The sequence below is a fragment of the Heteronotia binoei genome, chromosome 21 (assembly GCF_032191835.1).
Source record: "Heteronotia binoei isolate CCM8104 ecotype False Entrance Well chromosome 21, APGP_CSIRO_Hbin_v1, whole genome shotgun sequence".
Classification (NCBI taxonomy): Eukaryota; Metazoa; Chordata; class Lepidosauria; order Squamata; family Gekkonidae; genus Heteronotia; species Heteronotia binoei.
Genome location: NC_083243.1, coordinates 174,068,870 through 174,095,912, shown reverse-complemented (window position 1 = coordinate 174,095,912; position 27,043 = coordinate 174,068,870). Strand labels below are relative to the sequence as shown.

General features: G+C 49.5%; 1 protein-coding gene across 3 annotated transcripts in view; it reads left to right on the top strand.

Moving 5' to 3' along the window:
• The window catches only part of ASIC4 (acid sensing ion channel subunit family member 4), a 324,105-nt gene that overhangs the window by 184,912 nt on the left and 112,150 nt on the right, over positions 1 to 27,043 (top strand). Inside the window, exon 1 of one of the 3 annotated variants that reach the window (XM_060261614.1) lies at positions 13,467 to 14,469. The exons of the other annotated variants lie outside the window; for them this stretch is intronic. Within the exon in view, the coding sequence (XP_060117597.1) occupies positions 13,894 to 14,469 (576 nt within the window). The 5' untranslated portion in view covers positions 13,467 to 13,893. Of the gene's footprint in view, positions 1 to 13,466; positions 14,470 to 27,043 lie in introns of those variants that run through there. 3 annotated transcript variants of the gene reach the window in all.

The following is a 27,043-nucleotide window of genomic DNA, read 5'->3' as shown; positions in this document are numbered from 1 at the left end:
GTGACAAGGATTTACTTTGGGGGAAATTATGTGGAAAGAAAAACTCAGAATGCTGTAGCACTTATCCCCCCCCCCCCAATCCTGTTGCTTTTAGTCTTTTAAAAATCTGCAGGGGGTCCTATTTGCAATTCTCTTGGATCACATCTAATTTGGTGCCAAGTATTGCCAAAATTCTCATCTTTCCTGCTTGCCATGCACATAGCGGCAACTGGCTTGATATTACAAGGAGGCCTCTTTAGAAACTACAAGAACAGAGTTCCAGTCTGTAAGAAAAGCTGGAAACAGGTACTTCAGGAAATATCTGAAGCTCCATCTCAGAACAGCTGTAAGAAAAGACCAAATAAAGATATAGCTGGGTTGTTGGGGATTCGGTTAAGTCCTGTGTTGGACTAGGGGACTTGATTAACATTAAAATGGTGGAGAAAATAATGTTGCCATAGCATTGTACCACCATGAACGTTAATAATGATACAGTAGTACATCTGTAAACTGCCACTGCTCTTCTGATTTTCCTTTGAGAATGAGGAGAGGGCTTAGGCTACGGTTGTTCAATGATGAGGGAAATGCACTTAGCATATGCTCAGAGGCATTTGCTTCCAGTATTCCTAGATTAAAGCCTTGCATCAAAACCACATTCTTGTGCTGCATCCTAGCACAAATGAAATTCTGGGCAGGATGCCATTTTCTTTTGTAATTTATACTGAATTATGTCAGTGGGGTAAAGGGGGAGGCGCAGCTAAGGAGCCAAAGTTAAAGAAGGGCAGAGCTACAAAATCATGCCGATAGTGCATGCAAGGTTTTTGTCTTCTTGAATGCAAACATTTATGTCCTGCCTTTTGGTACCATGTATTCCATAATGCAGTGCACATGGTCAAATACCATTATGATAAAACAAACATAGCTATCAAAGTTTTCAGGTTTTCACGGCTGGTAACATCATTAGGGTTTGTAGAATCTTTCGGGCTCAAGTGCTGTGTTCTACTGGAGAAAGTTTTTCTTATCACTAAGTTTTTCCTTATCACTACCTTTCCAGGAATCCCCACCAAACAATGGGCACATCCACAAACCTATTGCCCTTTCACCACACCCCCTCCAGCCTAGAAATAGCTCTCCAGCAGCCCTGGCCTCACTCAATGCACAGCAGCCAAGAAGGTCAGAGCGCCTGCTCCGGCTGCAACGCCACTGAGGATGTTCTCCGCAGCCGAGAACGAAACGTCTGGAAGAAAAACTTTCTCCAGTAAAACACGGCACTTGAGCCCGAAAGATTCTACAAACCCTAATCATAGCTATATTAGGAAATGTATAAAAGAGCATGCAAGAACACCAGGTTACATGTTGCTTGCTTGTGTGAGTGGCCTTCTGCAAAGGGAGTCATGGGTGGGTTTTCCTGCCCTAAAGAGCACCCCCTCGCACATGTGCACACAGGGCTTTAAAAAATGTTTTTGTTTTCTAAAAATTTTTTAAAGCAGGAACGCACAGGAACACAGTTCCAGCTGGCTTGGCATCGGGGTGTGTGTGTCCTAATATGCAAATTAGTTCCTGTTGGGATTTTTCTATAAAAAGGTCCTGTGTAAAACAATGGTGATGTCAGGGTGTGTGGCCTAATATGCAAATTAGTTCCTGCTGGGCTTTTTCCTATAAAAAAAAGTCCTGTGCACACACATAGAGTCACAGAACAGGAACAGCAGCGCCATCATACCCAACCAATTGTAACAACGCGAGAGTGTATGCATCAAGATAAAATACCAGAAAAATGGGATTGGATTTTAAAAGTTATGTCATGGAGTGAAATGGACAAACTTACAAGAATCTTAAAAGACTATGATTTGGAGAAGTTCAGGAAGGAATGGGAGAAATTTCAAAATTATGTTGAAAAGCAATGGAAAGTAAGGGGACATTTAGTGATTTTTGATAAAAGCTGAATGGGGTGGAATACTGGACTAAAGTTTATAAAGGGAAATTTTTTCTTTTGAAAAATGAAGATGAACTTATAGAGTTAATTTTTCCTTATTTTTTGTTTTTATTTCTTCCGTATTGTTATAAGGTTCTAAAATGGAGATTCTTGATATGTTACCTTGGGTTTTTTAAAATTTTAAGTAAACACTGGCGGGGGTCAAGAAAAGGGGAGGAGAGAAGAAGGGGGGGAAAGCGATGTATTGTTTTTAATTTTTCTTAAAGATTACAATAACAATATATTGCAAATTAATAAAATCGTTTTAAACCGAGAGTGCATGCACCACAGCAATCCCACCACATAGCCCCGTTAATGTACACAGATGGCGTATCATTGATGTATCCCTGCCCTGACCCAAAGCAGCACTCAAACTACGTTTGCACAGAGCACCAAAAGACAGAGAACCACATCACCCTCCCCACAACAATATACTACTTACAGAACACTCGGGTGCACCCCACGCAGCACGGTGCTAGCAACACAATTAGCTAGATGCAGTTGTTATCCAAGCAGGGCTTTTTTTAAACAGGAACACAGGAATGCAATTCCGACTGGCTTGGTGTCAGGGGGTGTGACCTAATAGGTAAATGAATACCTGCTGGACTTTTTCTACCAAAAAAAGCCCTATGCGAAACAATAGTGGCATCAGGGGGTGTGTGCCCTATTATGCAAATGAGTTCCAGCTGGGCTTTTTCTACCAAAAAAGTCATGTATCCAAGCAGCAGTATTGGAGGCCCACTTGCAAACATAGGCATTTGCTAATAATGTTTATATAGTAACAGAGCTGTGCCATGTACAGTACAAGAAGGAAAGCAGCACCTCAGGCTCTGGGCTGATTTGGTAGTCCCTGCCATTCGTTTGACTGTATCTCTCCTCTTAGCAAGAGGGGTTGCCCGCACTCTTTTCATAACCATGTTGCTGTAGTCCCATTGCATAGGTAATGCAGGCCATACGGGGTATGAGTGTTATCTAGTGCTCTTTTCTTAATGGCCTCCCTGCCCCTTCTCCAGTCCCAGGCTCCCCCCTGTTAGACTTTTGTGCACAAGGAGTTGAGCAGCTTGCAGAAGAGCCAGCCATGATGGCTGCACCAGCCCCTTTGGCAGCGCTTGTGTAATTGGACTGGACATCTTGTCATCCCAGATCTTCCCAAAGCCGTGCTGCCTGCCGCCCTCATCGAGAGCCTGACCTGCCTGCGATAACAAGCACCCTAGGAGGGGCACCGGCCCTCTCCTTTCTCCGCCGCAGGTTCAGAAGACTTGGGCTGGCAGAAAGATTTGTGCAGAGACCAGCTGGGCTCTTCAGCCATACTCTCTTCAATTAGATCAAAATTAACGATAGCCCGGATTCAGTCCCCTATAGGCATGGGGCCGGGCAGGCAGCTGGTAGAGGTCTGAATCAGGGCAGAGGAATTTAGAAAGTGGAGATAGTGGCAGATCCAGTCAGCACAGAGCCAGGGCTTAGCCAGCTCCCAAGCTCACTGTAACTCCTTAAGGTCTATACTCGTGAGCTTGAAGGGGCAGCAGACAGCTCCTGCCTGGTTATGCACAAGCAAAAGAGGAGCAGGACTTCTAGCTGGCCAGGCTTCAAACCTTGCAACCAGCCCAATAACTCGAGCGGGGCCTGCAGGGCACTGCTGCCAACTTCCAGCTCTGGGCTCCGTGACTTCCAGGGGTACCTCTGGGATGCAGCCTTTTTCTTTTTGCCATGGTTGAGCTGGTGAAATGTCATCAGTTGCAGCTGGAGCCGGGAATGCTGCAACAAAAGCAGCAGGCGGAGAGGAGGGAGGCTGAGGAGCCAGAGGTGGAGGAAGCCACGTGGAATGGGCCGGGAGGGGGGGGGGGGCGGACGGATGGAGCTGCTGGCTGCAAAGTACTGAGGTGGGGAAGAGGAAAGTGGAAGGAACTTCCCTGCTTGCACACGAGGTGCTGTCCCATCTTGATGACTCCAAAGTTTTAGAGCTGACTGCCTTGATTTGGCCACTTTCAGAGTCTCCAGCTTTTGTCCCTACCCCAGAAAGCTTCTGAGAAGCAGCAAGCCCTGCAGTGGATGGGAAAGGGTGTCCCCTGACTTTTAAAATCCTGGCTACGGCCCTCTTTGTACCTGATGTTCTGCTGCTTGCCTGCCTTTTCACCCATTCCTGGCTTGCCTACCCAGTTATTCCTATACACAAACTCACTCTTCTTGGTGAAGGTTGGTATGGTGGGGCACATTCATACCATACAGTTGCAGTTACCATCTTCTTGCATTGTAGGGTCTTCTACCATCAGGAGCTCTGTACCTAAAATGTGATGTTGCATGCCAAGAAAATGTAAGTGTATATATGACAAGCGCATGTACCATACAGGTGGACTCATCATCAGCCTTGAGATTAGCTTCATCTTGCTGTACTTTGGGAACGTTGTGGCAAAGTGTTGCTGCTACAAAATGGGGGTTTGGTTTGGAATAGCCATCATTCAGTTTCTGCACAAAACCCTGGTAATATGGTTAACCCATTATATTCCAGCATTTTCTTCTTGTTTCCCCTTTTTGTTAAAGGCCTGGTTGGTGGAAATATTTTTTTCACCTAAAACACAATTGCTATATAAGATGCCGATTTGTGGACTGACGTGCTACGTAAATTTTCTTGGGTTTACTGTCACTTTACGTTTTCCCATCTGTCAGTTGCTCCAAATCAGTTTCCAGACTAATTAATTAATTGTTCCATTCTTGAATGGATCCTTAACCTTGTTTTGAGGATGGAGATGGCAGCTTTATTAACTGCTTTTCTCTATGCAGCCATAGCAATTGTTCACATTTTTGGTATTTTTCTAATCACCAGAGCTGAGCAATTATGAAATGACAATCATGAAAAATGAAATAAAATAAATGAATAATTATTTTGGTTGCAAAGGGGAAAGCAGTAATTAATGTCTCTCCCTCCCACAGAAAAAGAACAAAGGATCAGGAGAAAGTTGTGGTCATGGTGGTACATGGCCTGGTAACATCTAAATTAGATTACTGCAATGCATATTGTGTGGGACTGCCCTCGAAGCATGTCCCGAAGCTACAGTTGGTGCTAAATGCTGTGACTAGGATTATGGTGGTCATGAAACAATATAACTCAGGGGTGGCCAAACTGTGGCTCTGGAGCCACATGTGTCTCTTTCACACGTATTGTGTGGCTCTCAAAGCCCCCACCACCTGGTCGGCTGGCTTGGAGAAGGTATTTCTCTCTTTAAATCACTTCTTGAAGCCAAGCCAGCCAGCCGCTTGGAGAATGTATTTAAGTTAAAGTTGCTCTCTTTCCACCTCTCCCTCTCCTCCCATCTATTTTCCTTCCTCCCTCCCTCTCTTGCAGATCTCAAACATCTGGCTCTCATGTCATGCAGCTCTCAAACATCCGAAGCTTATTCTATGTGGCTCTTACATTAAGCTAGTTTGGTCGCCCCTAATATAGCTCTAATCTTGCCCAGTCTACATTAATTCCCAATTCAAGGTGCTTCTTATGGACCTTAAAAGCCTTTGAGACAGCATACCTTAAGGACTGTCTACTATCTGCTCTGAACATCTTCAGAGGCCTTGCTTTGAGTGCTCCCGCCATCTGAAGTTATATTCTGTTACAAGCCACTCTGAGCCCTGGTTGCAGGGAAGAGCAGCCTGGTAAATATAATTTAATAAATAAATATATACAGTTAGCAACCAAGGAAAGGGCCTTCTCATTCATGGCACCAAAATTATAGAATTCCCTCCCCAGGGAGATTTGTCTGTCTCCTATCACTGTCTCCCTCTAGCAAGTGAAGTCTTTTGTGTTTTGTCTGGCATTCACTCACTTATTCTCATTGACCAATCCTCCTGCTTATGTGTTTTGTTTTTGTTTGTAGAACAGAGTAAGAGTCCAGTAGCACCTTAAAGACTTAAAATTTGTAGCAGGCTATGAGCTTTCATGAGTCACTCACTGCTCTCTTGTTTTTATATTGTTATGCCTGTTTTAATCTCATTTTAATGTTTTTATTGTTCACTGTCTTGGGGGCCCTAAGTTGGTTGGCAAGGTGGCTTACAAATGCTTTAAAATTTAAAGTAAATAAATAGCTATAAAACAAATAGTTAAGAATCTGTTCAGAAATACCACGGCCTCTCTGGTTGTGACATAAAAGAGGAAGATAACGAAAGGGAGGCCTGCAGCAAGAAGAGGGATATTTGCTGAACAGGATTTACACACCCAGGTAAACTTGTTCATGAGGACTGGCATTGTCTATTTTTCTTTTCAATGAAGGATGTTAAGTCTGGGATGTCAAACATATGGCCCACGGGCCAGATCAGGCCCACAGAGGGCTCCAATCAGGCCCTCCAGCAACTGGCTGCCATCTGCTTCATCTTCCCTTGCCTGCTTTTTTTCGGTCGCCATTTTGTGTTTCTTCCCAGACAGGCCAGAGCAGCAAAGCAGCCTTTCCCTCTCCCCCTTCCCTTTTCCCAAAGGGAGGAGGAGGGAGTAGCAGCTTCAGCCAATGAGGGAACTTGGCTCTATAGCTCTGCTAGGTGATTAAGTTTGCCAGGCTCAATTAATCACCCTGCAGAGCTACTGAGACAAGCCTCTCTTCCTTCTAATAAATGGCTGAGGTTCCTCCCCCTCCTCCTGCCCGGGGGAAGGAAAGAAAGAGCCAGAGCTTCCTTTATCAGTCCCCACCATCAGGAAAGCTACAAAGAGTGCTTTTAAGACTAGCGACGTTTTAGTGAAGGTATGAGCTTTTTGCCTTGCTACAGAGAGAGAGAGAGAGAGAGAGTTTTGTTGGGCTTATGGATGTAACTGGGTTTCCCTCCTCTTTTTCACTGTACTCGTGCCCTCCAGTCTTTCTCAATAGGAAAGCATGTGAACTATTTTAGAAGAGAAATATCAGCATTAGGCTGAGAGTGTGTTCCACCCCAGGTTTACCCAGCAAATTGTCCTTATTTTTTCTTTCACATTTTCCTTTGATTGGGAGTTTCCAGACTTCCCAGATAGTAGGCTGACAATGACCACTGTACATGGCTGTCTCTCTGTTCTTGTAGTTGTTTTTTGGGGGGAAGTTGTATTTTTTTTTTTAGTTGTAGTCATTTTTCTGGGGAAAATGATAATTGTGTAGACAAGCACATAATCCTCAGTCTGTGCCATGGTGCCTTCACATGTTCTGGACTAGTGCATGAAGCAACTTCTGTACAAAAGCTCACAATGCCCAGCTGCTTCATGTTCCTCTGGGTCTTAGGCTCAAAGCCTTGACCATGAGATATCTGTAATGAATGTCAATGAATCAAAAGTAGGTTTGCAACTTACAGATGTGCACACCTGAACAGCACATATTAATGACTGGTACAGCACAGACATTGTCTGCAGTTTTTGACGCAATAATTCATAGCAAGAGGTGACATTTATCAGAGACTGTAAAACAAAATATTATAAGTGTTATCAAAGAATTCAGGTTTTCACGGCTGGCCAACATCATTAGGGTTTGTAGAATCTTTCGGGCTCAAGTGCCATGTTCTACTGGAGAAAGTTTTTCTTCCAGACGTTTCGTTCTCAGCTACAGAGAACATCCTCAGTGGCGTTGCAGCCGGAGCAGGCGCTCTGACCTTCTTGGCTGCTGTGCATTGAGTGAGGCCAGGGCTGCTGGAGAGCTGCTATTTCTAGGCTGGAGGGGGGGTGTTGAGAGCAGCCCTGGACTCACTCAATGCACAGCAGCCAAGAAGGTCAGAGCGCCTGCTCCGGCTGCAACACCACTGAGGATGTTCTCCGTAGCTGAGAACGAAACGTCTGGAAGAAAAACTTTCTCCAGTAGAACATGGCACTTGAGCCCGAAAGATTCTACAAACCCTAATAATATTACAAGTGTGCTAATATTTTAAGCATGTTTTATTTTAAGTTTAAAAAAATCTTTGTGTCTGCGCCGTTTATAAAGTTTGTATGTCTGCTACCTGGCATTACATTTTATGATACACACGGCCTGGCCAGATCTCATTTATGTCAAATCCAGCCCTCATAACAAATGAGTTCGACACCCCTGTCTTAAGTGCTACGCAGAACCACCATTGCTATTCTACTTGTGAAACCCCTCAGGAATACAAAGATGGCACAGTGGAGGAACAACCTCCATCTAGTCAGCTCCCCATGGCACAACCACCCCCTATCAGCCTCCCCCCCCCCATTTGTGCACAGTTCTGAAGGTGTATTGTTTTCTTTGGGGCATCTCAGTGATCTCTGGCTTCTCATTGGGTAACCTTTAAAAAGATACAAGGACTGTGCTCTTGAAAAAGAACAAATGGAGTGGCAGGCATCTTGAGAGAAATGTTCCTTCTCCCTTACCTCACAAGGAAGTTACAGCTATGGTGGTGGTGGTGGGAGACTTTATGCTGGAGGAGGCTCTGGGGCAACCGGTTTAAATGTATCAGGGAAAGTGAAATTCAAGGAAGTTCTGTGCCAGGATGAGATGCCAGTGTGTTATAAGTGATGTAATTATTTGTGGGTATAACTGCACAGCGGAAAATCTATGGTCTATTACCTTGTCTATAATTCTGTTCATGTTAAAGGTGGTTTTACAATAATGTTGGCTGCTTTAAGATATGTGGGGCTCCGAACGGAACAGCTTGGTGCGTTTCACTGCAGTTCATTTGTTGGAATGCATGTGGCTAAGCCAAGATTGTGTGTGGGATTGGCTGCTGTTTTGAAGGTGTGGGTTATTGCTGCAGAAGGCAAGCTAGGCAGGGTCTCTAGTAGAGTAAAAAGGGGTGGAAGTTTGTGTGGCCTCTGAAATCCCAATGAAGTTTGGGATCTTTTCAGTACTGGATTAAACCCTGTGGAGGCCCCTAGGCAGTCAAAATCTTGAGGGAGGGACGGTGGCTCAGTGGTAGAGCATCTGCTTGGGAAGCAGAAGGTCCCAGGTTCAATCCCCGGCATCTCCAAAAAGGGTCCAGGCAAAGAGGTGTGAAAAACCTCAGCTTGAGACCCTGGAGAGCCGCTGCCAGTCTGAGAAGACAATACTGACTTTGATGGACCAAAGGTCTGATTCAGTATAAGGCAGCCTCATATGTTCATATGTTGAGGGCCTCCTTGCAAATTATATCAGAGTCAAAGCGCCCAGCCCTTCACCTGTGGCCCCCACTGCAGCCTGCAGGCACCTTCTCAAAAGCCCCTTTGACAAAGCAGCAGGGGAGAGGCAGAGAGAGGCAAACTTGGCGATGACGCTAGCAGCAATCTCACCAGGAAAATTGGGCAAAGAGTGGTTCAGTTGCTGGCTGTGTGTGCAGGCTCTGAGGGCTGCAGGCAGGAACGAGGTAGAAAAGCCAACCCCGGGGCCTCTAAAGACATGGGAGCCCATACACCAGTGCCTACTTGGCCTAATTGTTAATCTGGCGCTGGATCTTTTGCTCTGCCAGAGGAGTGGAAGGTGGCTGCAGTATCCTAAAGAAGAGCCTGACTATGGTTCTTGGGTCATGTGTGGGTCACCCCGGGACTTCAAGATAACATAAATAATTTTTGTTTGTTTGTTTAAATTCCTAGCATGTGTGAGTGAATGGGTCCATAACCCTTTTCTGGGAGAAAGTGATGGTTGCAGAAACTCAAGATGAGGAAGTCTTGGGGGATTGCAGTCTGGAGGGGCGGGGCAGGGCACAGCTGGCACTTCAAGGTTCAAGGGGCAATATTTCAAGAATGGGGGCAAGGCTCTGCAAGCTTAATTTGCAAAAGAACATAAGAGAAGCCATGTTGGATCAGGCCAATGGCCCATCCAGTCCGTGCCACACAGTGACCATAATAAATAAATAACTGCACACACACACACACATATATATATACTGGCCACTGTGTGACACAGAGTGTTGGACTGGATGGACCATTGGCCTGATCCAACATGGCGTCTCTTATGTTCTTATATATATATACACACTGTGGCTATTAGCCACTGATGGACCTCTGCTCCATATTTTTATCCAATCCCCTCTTGAAGCTGGCTATGCTTGTAGCTGCCACCACCTCCTGTGGCAGTGAATTCCACATGTTAATCACCCTTTGGGTGAAGAAGTACTTCATTTTATCCATTTTAACCTGTCTGCTCAGCAATTTCATTGAATGCCCACGAGTTCTTGTACTGTGAGAAAGGGAGAAAAGTTACTTCTTTCTCTACTTTCTCCATCCCATGCATAATCTTGTAAACCTCTATCATGTCACCCCGCAGTCGACATTTCTCCAAGCTAAAGAGCCCCAAGTGTTTTAACCTTTCTTCATAGGGAAAGTGTTCCAAACCTTTAATCATTCTAGTTGCCCTTTTCTGCACTTTTCCCAATGCTATAATATCCTTTTTGAGGTGCGGTGACCAGAACTGTACACAGTATTCCAAATGAGACCGCACCATTGATTTATACAGGGGCATTATGATACTGGCTGATTTGTTTTCAATTCCCTTTCTAATAATTCCCAGCATGGCGTTGGCCTTTTTTATTGCAGTCGCACACTGTCTTGACATTTTCAGTGAGCATATATTCAGAGATTAGTTGCAGCTTTTCCTGTACCAAATAACTACTAAAAAGGTAAAGGTAGTCCCCTGTGTAAGCACCAGTCATTTCCGACTCTGGGGTGGCACTGCATCACAATGTTTTCACGGCAGAAACCTTGAGCTGGCTACCTGAACCCAGCTTCCGCTGGGATCGAACTCTGGTTGTGGGCAGAGCTTGGACTACAATATTACAGCTTGCCACTCTGTGCCACAGGGCTCTCAAAATAACTACTAAGTGATGTGATAGGTGTTCTGAAACAAGGTGGGGTGGGCAGCTTGGGGGTTGGAAATAAAAAGGGGAATCAGACAGAGGTTATTTCCCAGTGACAGAGTAACATTGTATTGGTGCACACATGCCAATGAATGGCACTGATCTGCATGTGTTGCATTGGACTCTCTCTCTCTCTTACACACACACACTTCACTGATCTTCTAAAAAGTAATAGTAGCACTTGCCATCATCATCATCATCACTGTGGTTCATTTCAAGGGTTGAAAATGTGTGTTATTAGCATTGCTTAGTGGGCTGCTGAGATGCCTTGTTTTGCACCCTGGAGGCTCCCCAGCTTTTCAGCACTTTTCAGACTCTCTGCAAGATCTCCGGTTTGGCCTGGCCTTTGACCCCAGGTTCCTGTCTGCGGGCATAGAACTCTTTGAACTATAGCTTCGTGCGGTGAATTCTGAATTTATCGTCTGCTTTTGTTATTCAGCTTGGGAACTGGGTGGGCTAGCGCTTCCCGTAAATTAAATCTGAATGCTTGGGTTACCTCATATGCAGCCGCCTTGCATTAGGAGCAAGGGTGGTGGTGTTGCACAACAGCCGTGGAGGAACGAACATGTTTGGAAGGGGGGAGCAGCAGCAGAGTCTGTCCGAAATCTGTTCTGTCGAGATGCCCGGCTGGGTTCAGAAAGTGGGCCCGGCAGAGCCCTGGGATCGCCAAGGAGAGTGGGCGCCCCCTCAGCCATAGTCCCAGCCAGGGCACGGTACCTCCTGTAAAGCGCAGCTGCTGGCCACCCCAAAAAGAGCGAGCGAGAGCAAGAGCGGCCCGGCCGGGTGCCTGGCGCAGGCAGCCGAACGCCTGCGGGTTGTGGCTGGGAGAGACGGTGGCGCGCTCCTCGGCGGGGGTTGTTGCCGAAGGCGGCGCGGGCTGCGGCAAGGGCCCATCCGGAGTCGGCGCGCCGCCTTGGCATTGGCAAGCGAGGGGCAGCTGAGCTGGAGAGCCCGGCGTGAGCGCCCCAGGGCGGGAAGGGAAGCGGAGCCCGAGAAGCAAAGGCGGCTCGGAGGGAGGTGGCACTTGCCGAGCCGCCTCTTCTTCTTCTGCTCGGCGTTCTTCCGCCCCCTCTGGGCCCCGCAGAGCTTTTCGTAGGGGCTCCCCTAGCCGCGCAGCAGCGGGTCTCCCCGCCCGGGCTGTCTCTCGGGCGCCTCCAAGTCTGGGGAAACGGGTCGAGTTGGGGCCGTCCGGGAAGCGGGAAGGGAGGCTCGGGCCTGGCCAAGCCGTCGGGCGGGAACTTGACTATAGCTCTGCTGACGCTTTCCTGCCTTTGGGGGTGGGCGTGGAGGACGCCTGCCTGCCCTGCTCTTCGGCATCCCCCCCCCCCCGAGGGCGGCGTGGCGAGGGAGCCCCCTTCCGCTTTCCTCGCCGGCCCTCCTGGCAACAGGCGCTCCCGGCCGGCTCCGCCATCGCGTGGTTCGCAGGGCGCGCAGGTGAGAAGAGAGGAGGTCCCCGCCGCCCCCCCCCCACCCCCCAGCAGCAGCAGCCCAGGCGCCGCTGCTCTCTCTCCCTCCCTCCCCAGCCCCGCACCACGCTCGCCTCCAGCAATGCCCCCCCCCCGCCCGCCGAGCGCCTGGCCCTCGCCATTGACCCGCCGAGCCGCGTCTATCATCCCGTGCAGCTAGCGGGGGGCTGGCTGTGAAGGTGGCGTCGCCCGGCCGGGCCGTGCCCCGGGAGGAAGCGTCGCGTCGCCTGGGGGAGGTGCGCACAGCCTCTGCTGCTTCCAGGCACCCGGGACGCCGCGCGCGCTAGAGAGAGAAGAGGCGGCCCGCCGCTTTGCAGGCAGGCAGGCAGCCCGAGGAGTCCGCTGCAGCTCCCGGCCGGCCCCTCCAGGCAGCCCAAGGCCTGGGAAAGTTCTTGGGCGCGGCGGGCCGGGCAGCAGGGTTTGGGCGGGAGCTTGGCCGAACTTCACTCTTGCAGGCTGAGCCCTCGGGGGGGGGCGGGGGGTGTTTGGAGGCGCCCTTCCTTCCCGCCCCGCCCCGCCCCTTCCCCGCGGCCGCCGCTGGGGCTTTCCCGGGCCCTCGCTCTGCTCGCCGAAGCCATTCCAGGGCCTCGGAAGCAAGCCAGGGCCTGGGCGGTGCAGGGGAGGGGAGGGGAGGGCGGCTGGTGCCGCAGGCAGGCTCTGTCCTGCTCGTGCCCTGCTCCCCGGCAGCTGCGCTCCCTCCCTGCCTGCCTGCCTCCCTGCCGCCGATCAATCTGCCTTTCACTTTTTGCCTCTTGTTTGTTCCGCGGGGAGCGGGATCGATAGGAGGAGGGGGGCGTCTCCCGCGCGTTTCCGCTCCCCCTCCCCGGCCGCTCCTTCTCCAATTAGGCAGCCCCGGAGCGGGGCGGGGGACGCGAGGCGCTGCCCGCCGGAGCCGAGCACCTGCCCAGGCGTGGCCGTGTCCTTCTCCCGCTCAACTCCCGCCCCGGCAAAGAGGCGTTTGAGATCGACGGAGCTGGAAGGTAGGCGCTCGGAGGGAGCCGTCGGGGCGCCGGGAGAGGGACTTCCTTGAGGGAAGTGGGGTGGGCAGAGCGCCCTTGCGGAAGAGCCTCGCCAGCCCGGAGCAGCAGCAGCAGCGGTGGCGTCTCTCTTCCTTGGCATGGACTCGGCCGGCTCGTGAGCGATTCAAACAAGTGGCTCCAGCATCACTTTGGAGTGGTAGTTCCAGAGGAGGCTCCGGCTGCTGCCCAGCTTCTCTTGGGTTGCCGCGTGTCTCCCCCAGCCACCCTTTCTCCCCCCCTCTCTCTCTCTTTTTTTTTTATTTGAGGATGAAATAATGTTGACATGCCTTGAATTATTAAGTATCCCCTGGATTTTATTAGCGCGCGATGCCTAAATGCTGCCTGTATGTGGTGGGGTCTTAACCGGGAGTGCGGAGGAGCGGCGCACACAGCGGCACAGGGAGCGGCGGGCAGCTCTGACAGCTGGGCTCGTGCAGATAAGCAGCCAGCGGAAGCGCCAAGAGGAGATCACTAGTGAGACAAGAGCCGAGCAGCGGCCAGCCGGGAGCTCCTGGGGGATTGGGGCCAGGTTCCCCCGGCCCTCCTCCTCCTCCTCCGCCACTGGGCTTGCGGATTTAGGGGCGTCCTGCAGCAGCCAGGGGAGAGCGGCCGGTGCCGGGCACCCCAGGCTCTCGCTGCCTCCCCTCACTGGGGGGGTAGTGTGCTGCCTGGTGCCTCGGCACAGATGCCGATTGAGATTGTCTGCAAAATCAAATTTGCGGAGGAGGATGAGAAGCAGGCGGCGAAAGAGGAAGGGGACAAGGAGAGCTTGCTAGAGGAGCCCAGCCGGCCACGCCACCGGGACCTGGCCGCCTTTGCGGGCACCAGCACTTTGCACGGTCTTGGTCACATTTGCCGCTCCGGGCAGCTGGGCATCCGGCAGGCCCTCTGGGCACTTGCTTTTGTGGCCTCTCTGGCCTTTTTCCTGTACCAGGCCGCCCGGTCAGCACTCTTCTACTTGGAGCACCCGCACGTCACCAGCTTGGACGAGGAGGCCGCTCACAAGATGATCTTCCCAGCCGTCACCATCTGCAACATCAACCGCTTTCGCCATTCCGCGCTTACTGATGCCGATATCTTCCACCTGGCCAACATGACCGGACTGCCTCCCAAAGACCGCGATGGACACAAGGCCTCAGACCTTCTCTACCCTGACCCAGACATGGCTGACATTGTCAACCGCACTGGGCACCAGCTGGATGACATGCTCAAGAACTGCAGCTTCAGTGGGGAGAACTGCTCTGCAGAGAACTTCACTGTGGTGAGTACCTGCCCTGCCTTGCCCTCAGCTCTTCTTCCTCTTCCGTGAAGCAGTGATAGGACTGAACACACTGATGTTACCCAAGTTCGTGCCAGGACTGAGTTTGCAACTCAAGTTTCTTTCTGGCAGAGAACAGGGCTTGAGCTGCTTCTGGAGACGTGGGTGATAGGATACCATGCAAACTGCAGGCAGCATGCGAAACCTGGGGGAAAGTGTGCACAGAAGCTGTCTGGGCACTAAAGATACTGTCTTTTCTGAGACTGGACAATCATTCTTATCCAAGTAGGTTAGATCACCATGTAATGTGAAAGGAAAGAGGAGCAGATACCCTGTCAGTTATGAGCAGGGAAACCGTGAGCTCCCAGGATGCCTAGAGCAGATGAGGGGTGCCTGGTCGGGTGCAGGTTGCAACCAGAGGTTCTGGCATTTCATTCTCAATGAGCTGGAGAAGAAGAAGTACTTCTCTCAGATCCAAGAAGACCATACTTACAACTCAGTGCCTATAATGGCACTGCCCAAGTCCCAGCCAGGGCTATACAGCAGCCACTCTGCCATTCTCTTGGCACTTTCTGGCATGGATCTGTCTGCTGTGGATCAGCTTGTACTATCAGGGTTGCTTCCCGCCGGGTGGAATGAGCCAGTCCCGCACTTGCTCTAATATTGAGTCTGAAAATCACAAATCCCGCTGTGGTTTGGGGAAATAAATGTGCTGAGCGGGCGGAATACCTGATGGGACCCTTTTCAGACCATAATGACTCTGGAAATGAGCTGCTTCTCTCCCGTGGACACCGGAGGCTTGCTTTGCCTCCCTGATTGCTTTGTGTGGAGGGGCAGGGAGGGATGGGGGGGGGGTGTTGCAGGACAAGAAGAAACCTAGAAGCTGAGGCTGGGGGGAGAAGTTGCGCACAAACACATACGTGCAGTGGGTCAAAGGTTGGCTTCCTGGCCAGATTGACTACAGATGCCCTCTCCTGTCCCTAGGGTTCTTCTTTGCCACTGGATGTCTGATATAGCACAGCCAGGGGGACATGAGGCTGGGAATCCAGGAACACACCTTTCCCTGTGGTCCCTTGGGAATCCTGCCCTACAGCTAGCACAGATTGTTTAAAGTCCTTTGCTACTTGAAATCCTTGTGAATTGTGTCAGAATATTAGGCTGGAGTGCAGAGGGAAAGACAGCATTAAACATAGTGTGTGTGTGCGTGTGTGTGTTTGCGCACACGCCCAAGTGTGCACATGCATACACACAAATTCTGTCCAGGTTGCAGAATCCAGAAACATCATGTAAATTAAACCCTGGTTTCTGACCACTAGAATTCCTGTTCAGGTAACCAGAATTACCACAAGCTTCTAACAATCAAACTACAAGATCCTTTATTGTAATTATTGAAATGCAATCAAAGGAGACTACCAGAAGAGAGGGGTGTTTCACTTTCTCAGCCGGATTTATGTTTGTCCTGGAGGGGGAAAAACCAAGTCTACATTCCCCCTACCACAGGGCAAATAGGAGCCTGGGCAGGGAGTGTTCTTATGGGGGAAAAAACAGTATAGAGAGAAAGGGTTTAAGTCTCTCATAATTAAAAAAGTAAATAAAAAATTGGCTGCCATTGCCTTTCAGTTACAAAATAATAATTGGGAAATCCACTCACAGATCTCTCCTGCGATGTGTTGTTTGGCCCTGGGATTTTACTAAGCACTGCCCATCTATTTGAGCCTGTTTCTGCCTCCTGAAGGACTAGAAACTTGCTTTTTAAAAAAACAAACAAAAATAAAAGCTCTGCTTCTCCGGATGCTCAGTTCTGACCCAATATCGAATTCTATGCTTGTGATATCGTGGAATATAGATAGCTATGCCCATGGTATAATCTGTGTGGTGATTGTATGCCGGGAAAGAATGTTGATGGATGGAAATGTTTCTTCCAACAGCAGCCTAGTGCCAGATATAGCTTTGATATGTGGCTTCAGGGACTATGGCCCAGGGGGGCTGAGCATGTGGGGTAGGAAAATCGGACCTTTGAGTCACTTTTTGTCCATTTCAGCACCAGTCTGCACACTTGCCTGTGATAAGGGGCTGCAGTTTGGATGCATATGCGAAAATGAAGGGAAATGAGCATGGGGGAAAGCCAGAGACTTGGGGATGGTGCCGTTCGAGAGGGCCGCTGTGGAAGCTCGCAAGGGTCAAGTTCTCCCGCTGCAGCTGCTGCTGCTGCTTTGGCTGTTCTCTTGCCACCGAGCTGCCTGCTGCTCGCGTCGTTGCATCGCGTGATGAATCCCCTTTAAAGATCCTGTAAGTAAGAGCGGTGCTTGGTAAATGATCTCCCTCTATTTAGTGTCACAAATCCACATTCTTTATGGGACGGCAAATTAAGGGGCCGCCGGGAAAATTCCCCAGCGTAAGCATCTCGTGCGCAGTAAAGCCCAGCCAGCGTAGTAAATCTTGGTGGGCCATTGCCGAGCTGCAGGGAGCCTCCCTCCCAACACTGGCCTGTCTCTGCTGCGTACCCTCTGCTCTGTCCATGTGTGCTTGAGCAGGAAGGGGGTTTTGTTGCAAGACAGGCCACAGACAGGAAACCTCATCGTCCACCGTTTCCCCTGGGATGGACCCTGAAGTCATCTTTGTGCCTTGGACTCTCAAGCTGTGCTAAGCAAAACCCCCCCTTCCACTGCTTGAATTGTGCAGGGAAAATCAATGGCCTCTTTGTACTCTGCTGGACAGGAGATTCCCTGGCAGTCTTGCTCTACCCCTCAGCAGCTGGGGAAGTCGGGGCCTGGCGTGTTGTGCTTCAGCCCTTTTCCTTTCCCAGAGCCCCTTCAGCAGGGGCATGGAAGGGTCATAGGCTTCTATCCAGGAAGCAATAGAAGGGGTGGAGAGCTAACCTCTTCGGTGCTAAGCCGGAGCAGCTTTCCAGCCTCTTGGGGCTACTTGGAATGATTTGTGGCTCAGCTTGCCCTTCTTTGGTCCCTGCCTTGCCCTCCTTTGGTCCCTGTCATCCACATTAGGTGAATCCTAAGTCATCACCCACTCCCCTTTTCCCATTTTTACTTAAAGACCTGGTCAGTAAACCCTCCCTTTATTAGAAAGTAAAGTTCCTGTTTTAAAAGCTAATACATTTGCTTCGCTCCATTTTTTTTAAATCTCTGCTACATTTAAGATATTGGATTTATATCCTGCCCTCCATTCCGAAGAGTCTCAGAGCGGCTCACAATCTCCTTTCCCTTCCTCCCCCACAACAGATACCCTGTGAGGTGGGTGGGGCTGGAGAGGGCTCTCACAGCAGCTGCCCTTTCAAGGACAGAGGCTCAGAACGGCCTACAATCTCCTTTATCTTCTCCCCCCACAACAGACACCCTGTGAGGTGGGTGGGGCTGGAGAGGGCTCTCACAGCAGCTGCCCTTTCAAGGACAGAGGCTCAGAGCGGCCTACAATCTCCTTTACCTTCCTCCCCCATAACAGACACCCTGTGAGGTGGATGGAGCTGGAGAGGGCTCTCACAGCAGCTGCCCTTTCAAGGACAACCTCTGCCAGAGCTATGGCTGACCCAAGGCCATTCCAGCAGGTGCAAGTGGAGGAGTGGGGAATCCAACCCGGTTCTCCCAGATAAGAGTCCGCGCACTTAACCACTACACCAGACTGGCTCTCCTTTACATGTACCTAACAGCCATTAGCCACAATTGACCAGTCCTGGGGCTGCCCGTGAAAGTCCCCTCTGCAGGACAGGCTGTCTGCCGGCCCATGAATGTCAGGCCTTTTCTCCCGTGGTGGCACACAAGGGCACGAAGGACTTCTCACGGATACAAGGTTTGGTTGGCGGGGGGCTATCCAGGCAGGAGGGTGGGCTCCAAGAGGTGGGGGAGGGGCTTCTTGTCAAGGGGCAATGAGAATTCATGTCGATTGGTGGGAGGGAGATGTGCTTGGGGAATGCGCTCAGACACAGCACCATGCACACTCAAGAGAATAATTACCCAGCTGGCACCTGCTCTGCAGGGGTTCCGTTTTCAGCATTTGGAGGGGAGGCTGATGCATTTCTAAAAAAACCTGAATTGATGGGAAGAGCCTTCCCTCTATTCCACCTCGCCCCTCTATTTTGAGAGGTAGTTTGGGGAAGTTCACCAAGACCCTGGGGTATTGGAGGAGGACTGCAAGAAGGCAGACCGCCATGAGAGAGTGCAGTTGCGTCATGCTGTCACTGTGCGGGGAAGGAAACAGCCCTGGGGGCAGGGCTTTTGGCCTGTTGAAGTGCTGTGGGTCAGGCTAGCAGTGTGTCAGAAGAGCTGGAGAGACGGATGAATGAATGAATAGGACAGCGGTGACCAATAGAGCTGTTGGCTGCACTCAGGCTTTTGCGGTCCAGAATTTCAAAAGGGATTTGGTGAGAATGGCTGTTGCCAGCTTAGCCACTGTGTTTGGGCTTCTCCTAAGCAGCGTTTTGGCTGGAACTTGAGGACAGGAGCAATCAGAGTGAGGGTGGGGTCGGGGCTACAGAGTAGTGGTGTCCCAGGCTCTGAACGGCAGAGATCCCTGCCTGGTGCATTGTGGACTTGAAACACAAAGGAGCATGCATTTCTTTCCAACCCCCCTCCCCCCCCAATTGCTGTTGCTCAGCCCGGCTTTGCCGTCTCGTTCCCCAGCTGTATAATCAGCGGCACCCCGTCTCGGTGCTGGGGCTGGCGATGACCTTTCCTCCACAATCGTACTTAATAAATGTCACATTTTCCAGCCTATTTTTACTCTGGGTAAATGAGTTCCCTGCACTGCCTCCCCCTCCATCTGCAGCCTCCCCGCCTGCCCATTGGTGCAGCTCCTCGGCCACCACTGTTCCATTCCCCCAACCCACACAATATGTGGGTGGGGTGGGGTGACGATAGGCAGCCCTGCCAAGGTGGGTGGCTAGTGGGGGGGGGAGGGGGGGCATGCTTCTTTCTCAGGCCAGGAGAACTGCAGGCAGATCTTGAATGGACAAAGGCAAGTTTCTGTTTTTAAGCTGCTTTATGTGGCTGATGGTAAGCATTTCAAGTGATGCTTTGGAAGAACTTGTTGCCATCATCTGGCCAAAAGGAAGGGTGGGGTGGAATATGCCTTTGCCTAAAAGGCCCAGCTCCCTTTTTTGGCACCTCTGTCCCCTTTCCCACCAATATTCCCAGTCTGGTGACATGTGCCAACTTTAGCACCTCTCTCTACCTGCTGACTTTGGCACAGATTTCCCCTATAGTAATGTGCAGTCCTCTGGTCATTTAAGCCACTGCCTTTGCTATGCTGTGCTTTGTCCAGCTGGCTACACTGTCTCTTCTTGCTTGCTCTGGAAGCAGCTTCCCAGCTAACCCATCTTGGCACAGAGTGGAGCTGGTGCCTGGCGCCAAGAGCTTCTCTGTGATCCCATCCTATGTGACTATTCTTCATCCCTGCCCTTCTACTGACAAAATCTAGAATGGTTGCTGTGTGAGTTGTAGTGAGAAACAAAGACCTCTATGTCACTTAAAAAGTAACCGGTTTGTTGCAGGGTAGAGCTTGCTTCTTCAAGACAGTGATGTGAATGACTGTGCATCTGATAAAGAAGATTCTAGGCAGTCCACAAAAGCTTACTGAGCCTCAATACATTTGCCGGTCTTTAGCATGACACAGAAGTCTTTGTGGGTTTTGCTCATACTGAGATTCGTACATTATTCAGAAGTCTGGTAGCTGTTAGAAGCCACAGTTTGTAAGTGGCTTGTATTGTATTGCGTATAAGATGAAAAAAGACAGGAACGTGCCTTTGCCCCCCTCCCCTTAAACAGAATTCTCTTGTACATCCCTACACTCTACTGGTATGTTAGCCTTCTTCTCAGTACCCATCTGACTAGTGCAACACACGTTCATAATTTAATTAGTCAACATTTTTTGGTTCTTAAATACAAGCTTTGTCTCTTGAAAAGAATTCGATCAATACTGGGTGATATGAAAATTCCATCTGTGGAGAATAGTTCATGATGGGCTCATTCTCATGTGTAGTAAGTACATCATCCCTTGGTACAGGGATGATGTAGAAGATACACTTTCTTTGCGCTCCTGCCCCCCCCCCTCTAGTTTTAGCTCTTTCTAGTCCAGTCTTCTCTGCCAACTCTGGGATTTCCAAGGCCAGACCAATCTATTAACCCCACTTTGCAGTCCATAAATGTTGGGAGAGGTCATCGCCCCTGTTTCTGGTATCTGGAAACTGTGCCCTAATCGCACCCCCCCCCCAGCCCATTACTCTAGTATGGGGGGGCAGGTGAAGAGACCAGAGCAAAGTAGTAGCCACAGAAGGATTCTCAGCCTTGGCTTTGCTGTGAGCAGGGGCCCAGTACTGTGTTCTGTCCATCAGAGCTTCCTGCAGGCTGGAAAATGCTAATTAGCAACCAGGGACTAGAGAGAATCTGTGTCCAAAGCATCTGAATAAATAACCAGTCCCAGGAGATGATGCAGTCTCTAGGCTTCTGCACCCCATTCCTTGACTCTGCTGATCGGCTATGGTTCTGTGCAGTGACGGATTAAACCCTGTGGAGGCCCCTAGGCAGTCAGAATCTCAGGGCCCCCCCCTTGCAAATTATCTCAGAGTTCGAGCACCTGCCCTGCCACCCGCGGTCCCCACTGCAGCCCTCAGGCACCTTCTCAAAAGCCCCGTTGACAAAGCTGTGGGAGAGAAGCAGAGAGAGGCAAATTTGGTGATGACTCCAGCAGTAACTGCACCAGGAAAGTTGGGCAGAGAGCGGCTCAGTTGCTGGCTGGGAGGGCTACAAGCAGGGGAAAAACTGGGCGGGGGGGGAACCAGCCCAGGGCTCCTAAAAGCGTGGGGGCCCATAGGTCAGTGCCCACTTGGTCTAATTGTTAATCCAGTAAAGTAAGTAATTTTTTTATTTATACCCCGCCCTCCCCGCCGAGGCAGGCTCAGGGCGGCTAATCCAGCTCTGGTCCTGTGCAAAGATATACTTCCTTAGCAAGAATGATGAATTCCCGTACTTTTATTGGCAAGTCCTGCACAGTATAGTTTTTTTTCTTCGTTTCTTGCTTTTATGGCTCTTCGAGGTGCAGAAAACATACCTCTTGCAAATGCAGAATCCCACCAGAAGATTTTGGTACACGTTCGGCAGGCTCGATACTGATTGTCACTGCCATCCCTAGTTACACAACAGATCCTTTCTGTGCAGAGTCACTTGGTGAGTGTGTTTTGAGATCCTGGTGCATACCCTGCCCATGAGAATGTGGGCGTTTTATGGCCTCCCATGCTGGTTGTTGTGTGGGAATAATAATAATAATAATAATTTTTATTTGTATCCCGCCCTCCCCGCCGAAGCAGGCTCAGGGCGGCTCACAGACATGGAAGTACCATGATTACATTTAATACATTATACGGTAAAATACATTAAATAAATAATAAATAATTAGTTAAAACCATTACAGTTAAGGTGCTACAGCTAAGGAACAGGCAGATCTGTCTTGATGGGACTCAGCACCAAGATTGCTCATGGTTCGCTTGTCTCCATCTCCCCTTCAGATCAGTTTCTTTCAGCAGAATAAGACCTTCATGGGTTGCCTTCGGTTGGATGAGTAGGGGTGGGCAATGAAGCCACATCAAATCTCCCACTCCTTGGTTTTTACTGTAGGCTTCGTTATTGCATTCGCTTCAATATATATTATAAGGCCAAGGGCAGTCTAGCTATGGCTGGGTTTCCTGCCACAACTAGCTCAGAGCTCTTTTTCCAGACTATGAGAATTGTGGCGGGAGCTGGTTGCCGTAGGCCACAAGTCGGGGTCCCACGCCATCCTCAAGGGCCAGCTTGAAAGTGTGCTATATCCCTGGCTTGTCCTTCCTGCCACATTTTAGGATCAACAAAGGTATGCCCTGTACAGAGTTGGCAGCTATCCAGAGTCTAACCTCCAAGCTGTAATGGCCTGCCTGGACTTCCCCATATCAGCTGAGCAAAGTCTTGGCGGAATGGCTGGCATGGGCCCCACGTCTCCTGACAGATATTAATTGTTCCCCAGGAGCAGTTAATTAACTGGGGCAGGAACGCAAGCAGCCTTGGGAGAGCGAAAGCCTCATTAACTCCTTGGGGGGGGGGGGAGTCAGGGAGGGAGGGGGAAGCAGTTGGCTGAAAATGCTGGGGCATTCTTCTTCCAGGATGTATGTACGCTAGGTCAGAATGTGCCCTGTTGGGCAGGAATCCAGATCTTTATCCACACCAGAGAAAAGATGGATATAAGATACCATTGGCTACCCTGTCTCTTCTCTCCTCCTTCAGATTTCCCAAGCGGAGGGAAATCAGCCAGACTTGGAGGACAAAGCCCGGGCCTGGAATAGCACAGAAGGAATCTTAGTGGTGACATTAGCCAGAAGAGAGTTAGCCGCTAGCAAACACTGAGGGAAACTCTAAGTCAAGCAGGAGGAGCTGTGGCAGGTCAGGAGATGTCGCTGGCCCTCTGAGGTCATGAACTTCAGCACTCAGATGGAGGATCAGTGTCAAGTGGCAGCAGTGGCACAGCCCAGGAACAAGGCCAGCGATGGCTGTGGGGGCCGCAGTCTCAGCACCGTCTCTGTGATTGAGATCAGATTTCTGCCACGCATAAAAAAAAGCTATCTTCATAATTATATTTAATGAATTGACTTTAAAAGCTCTTATGCTCTTATCTGGGTTAATTTAATATTACGCACTTAATAAGCCTGTCTATAATACTGTCAGGGAGCACGTGAGCCCTGGGCCCGAGGAGCCTCCTTCAGCCGCGCTTCCCGCTCTCTGCAGGAAGACACGCAGATGTTTATATCTGGTGCGTACAGATCCACTGGGGCCAAGAGGGCTCTTCGGAGCATTCTGCTTCTGATTCTGTCCTCTTCACTGTGGCTCCAAAGCTCAAGCAGAGCTTTCATTTTTATGGAGATACAGCTGCCCATAAGAAGGTGGATGAATCAGTCCACAGGAACCTGGCCGGAAAGTCCAGCAAGGCTTTGAGAAGATCCCATATTAGATTCTCAGTAATCTGCCACGTGAACCCTCTTTGGCACAAAATCTGCTTTGGAACTTGAACCTTGCAAATAGAACTGCTCAGAATCTCTTGGAGGGTCCCCCCCCCCCATGCTAACTGTGGTTTTCTCTACTGCCCTTCCTTTTCTTTGCCCTGTGTCTAGGAGACAGGCAGACCACAAATGCAATACTTTCCCAATCTGGCAGCACTCTTTTTTAGTCTGCTGTTTGAGAGCAGACATGGTGTAATGGTTAGATCAAGGGTGGCCAAACTGTGACTTGGGAGCTATATGTTGCTCTTTCACACTTATTGTGTGACTCTTTAAGCTCCCACTGCCCTGTTGGCTGGCTTGGAAAAGGCATTTCTCTCTTTAAATCTATTCTCCAAGGCAGGTCAGATGTCAGCTTGGACAATGCATTTAAAGATTTCAGGTTTTCACGGCTGGTAACATCATTAGGGTTTGTAGAATCTTTCGGGCTCAAGTGCCGTGTTCTACTGGAGAAAGTTTTTCTTCCAGACATTTCGTTCTCAGCTACGGAGAACATCCTCAGTGGCGTTGCAGCCGGAGCAGGCGCTCTGACCTTCTTGGCTGCTGTGCATTGAGTGAGGCCAGGGCTGCTCTCAACACACACCCTCCAGCCTAGAAATAGCAGCTCTCCAGCTGCCCTGGCCTCACTCAATGCACAGCAGCCAAGAAGGTCAGAGTGCCTGCTCCGGCTGCAACGCCACTGAGGATCTTCTCCGTAGCCGAGAACGAAACGTCTGGAAGGAAAACTTTCTCCAGTAGAACACGGCACTTGAGCCCGAAAGATTCTACAAACCCTAATAATGCATTTAAAGTTGCTTTCTTTCCACCTCTCCCTCTCTCCCATCTATTTTCCTGCCTTCCTTCCAGCTCTCAAACATCTGACATTCATGTCTTGTAGCTGTCAAACATCTTACATTTATTCTATGTGGCTCTTATGTTAAGCAAGTTTGGCCACCCCTGGGTTATAATATCAGACCAGGATCTGGGAGACCCAGGTTTGGATCCCCACTCTGCCATGGACGTTTGCCTGGGGGACCTTGGGCCAGTCACATACTCCCAGACCAGCCTTCTTCACAGGGAAGTTGTAAGGATAAAAATATAGGGGAGGAGAACAATGCAGCTGTTTTGTGTTCCCATTGGGGAGAAGGGTGGAGTATAGATAAAATAAATTAATAATATTCCAGCCAGGTGGCTATACTAGCAGGTCCCAGAAATATCTCAAGGGGCCATCCTTTTGGGCATTCCTGCACCCTTTCAGCCTATATAGATACTTGGAGGAGCGCAGCTGCCAAAAAGTGACCGTAACACCATATTAATTTTCTGAGCTCCCTCACTAGATCACTTCCTTGCATGAACTTTCTGAACAGCCTGTTTGTTGGCTGATAGTGGTTTTCCAAACAGGCGAAGTCTCTTTCAGGCAGCCAGAGAAGTGCCCGGCCACTCTGTTTTTCTTGGCAACTGAATGCCTTTTGCTCCAGGGTACAGAGGCACTGCCCTGGCATCCTTTTCTGTGGCACTTAGCACATGGTAAATGCCAGAAAAATCTCAAACGGACGGCTGTTGCTGTGTTGATCTCAGAGAATAAGGTTTTTTTTAAAAAAAAAAAAAGTCAATGAAGGCAATACCTACTCTTTTTTAAACATTTGGGTACAGTGATGAGTCCTATTCCACATATAATGTGAGATGGTAGCCTATTAAACTTTAAAAATTAAAGAAAGAAAAGAAAGTGTGTTGGGTCAGTTGCAGCCTCCAAGAGGCAGAAGCCAGGCTAAGTCAAATGTTGTATAGCTCTGGAAACACTCCCAACTCCTATGGATGCTTCCCTCACTCTCTTTTTTGTATTTGTATGTGTGTCTGCGCCGAGAAGTCACGGTGACTGACTCCTACTGGAGGATATTCAGAGAGATGGCTGAATAAAGCCTGCCCCTGTTCTCCCAACTCCTGATATTTCAGGGAGGTCTCCCCCATCCAAGTACTTGCCAGAGTCGGCCCCGCTTAACTTCTGAGATTTTTCAGAATTGGGCTTGTCTGGGCTATCCAGGTCAGGGCCCTCCTCCTCCATTATGTCCTGCAAGTCATAGTGGCAGGTGCCCGGAGCATACCCGAGGGGCCTCCCTGTGTCATCTGGGGATGAATAACTCCAAGAAAACTGAGTAGATTCAAAGATGGATTTTGTGAATGGTTATCAACCTGACCTAGCTTGGAAGGGGTTAGAAGGCCCTCGACGTATAGATTCTCCAGCACTGAATACTCCCCCTTTAAAATATTAATCAGCCCACATTTCTCCCTGAAAGAACTGAGACCTTCATACACATGGGCTAACTTAGGGGTGATTCACACATGCTTGTATTTGTGACTTGCAGGTGTATGTGTGATCTGGCTTCATTGAAGAATGTTGTGCTTGAGATGCTAGAGAACATACAAATGCCCTGTCTGTGATAACAGCTGCTCATACATAACAAGGTGTCACTTTATTTGCAGATACCAAGTGATAAATGTTTGTGCATGAACTTGCCCTTACGGAGGGGTGGGTGGAAACGCCAGCATTCGTGTGTTTGTATTTTTTTTTTTTAGAATGGCAGAGTAGGAGGGAGTTGTATTTTTAAGTTGGTTCATTTGGTATCCCACTGATAGCGTGATGTGGGAGGATCCACTTATTGTAGTGGACTAAAATGAAGTTGTTTGTTGGTGCTTTGGCATGTTTCTTCAGATTCCTTTTATAAGTTGCAGTAGTACCAAGGGAGATCCATTTCTCTGACTTCACGTAAGTGTCGGTGTTCAAAATACGCTCCTCCCCCCTTAGCATGGTCCTTTAGATACCATTTTTAGAAAGCCATTTCAGGGCAAATTGGTGAGTCTGGAAGATGGTGTTTATTCACCTTTCTCCCCAATAATTTGAGCAGTGGTTCAGAATGCTGCTGTAATAGTTAAAGGCTTAGGATTAAGCAGTCACCACCCAGCCACAGCATATAACTATGTGAGAAGAATTCGGTTGATTGGCTCCACCCTTTGTAGTGCTTGGTCTTTATCCAAGACAGCGGTGCCATGGGATAACAGTACATCAAGTGGCTCCCACCCACACTGCTGCTATAATGTATGAAGAACTCCCAAGCTAGGGTTTTATTTGTGCCAGGGTATTTTGCCTAGATTTGTGGGGGTAAGCATGCAACCTTTGGATGATGTTGACTTGGAGATATGTCAGGTGAGGAATCTATAGACAACCATTGTCCTGATGCCCGCTGCTCGTAGTGCTTGGCAGGAGGATGATTTATGTATGATATTTTGTGACCTCATTAATGTGGTCTCTCAATGCAAAACTCAGTAACTCATCATGATTCAAGAGCAGAGATAATAACGATTGGTGCCATTTTATATAATGCATCCCAAATAGGAAAGCCATTAATTGCACCGGGAGGCAGTGGGTGCGCACTGCTGCTGGAGATGAGGACGCAGACTGAAGGCCAATTAATAAGACCAGTTTTCTGGTAGGAAACTCATTCTCTTTTTCTCCCTCAGCTTCCACCAGGGGAAGTGATATTGCGAAAGCACCTTCATGTGGCAAAAGTGCCAGTT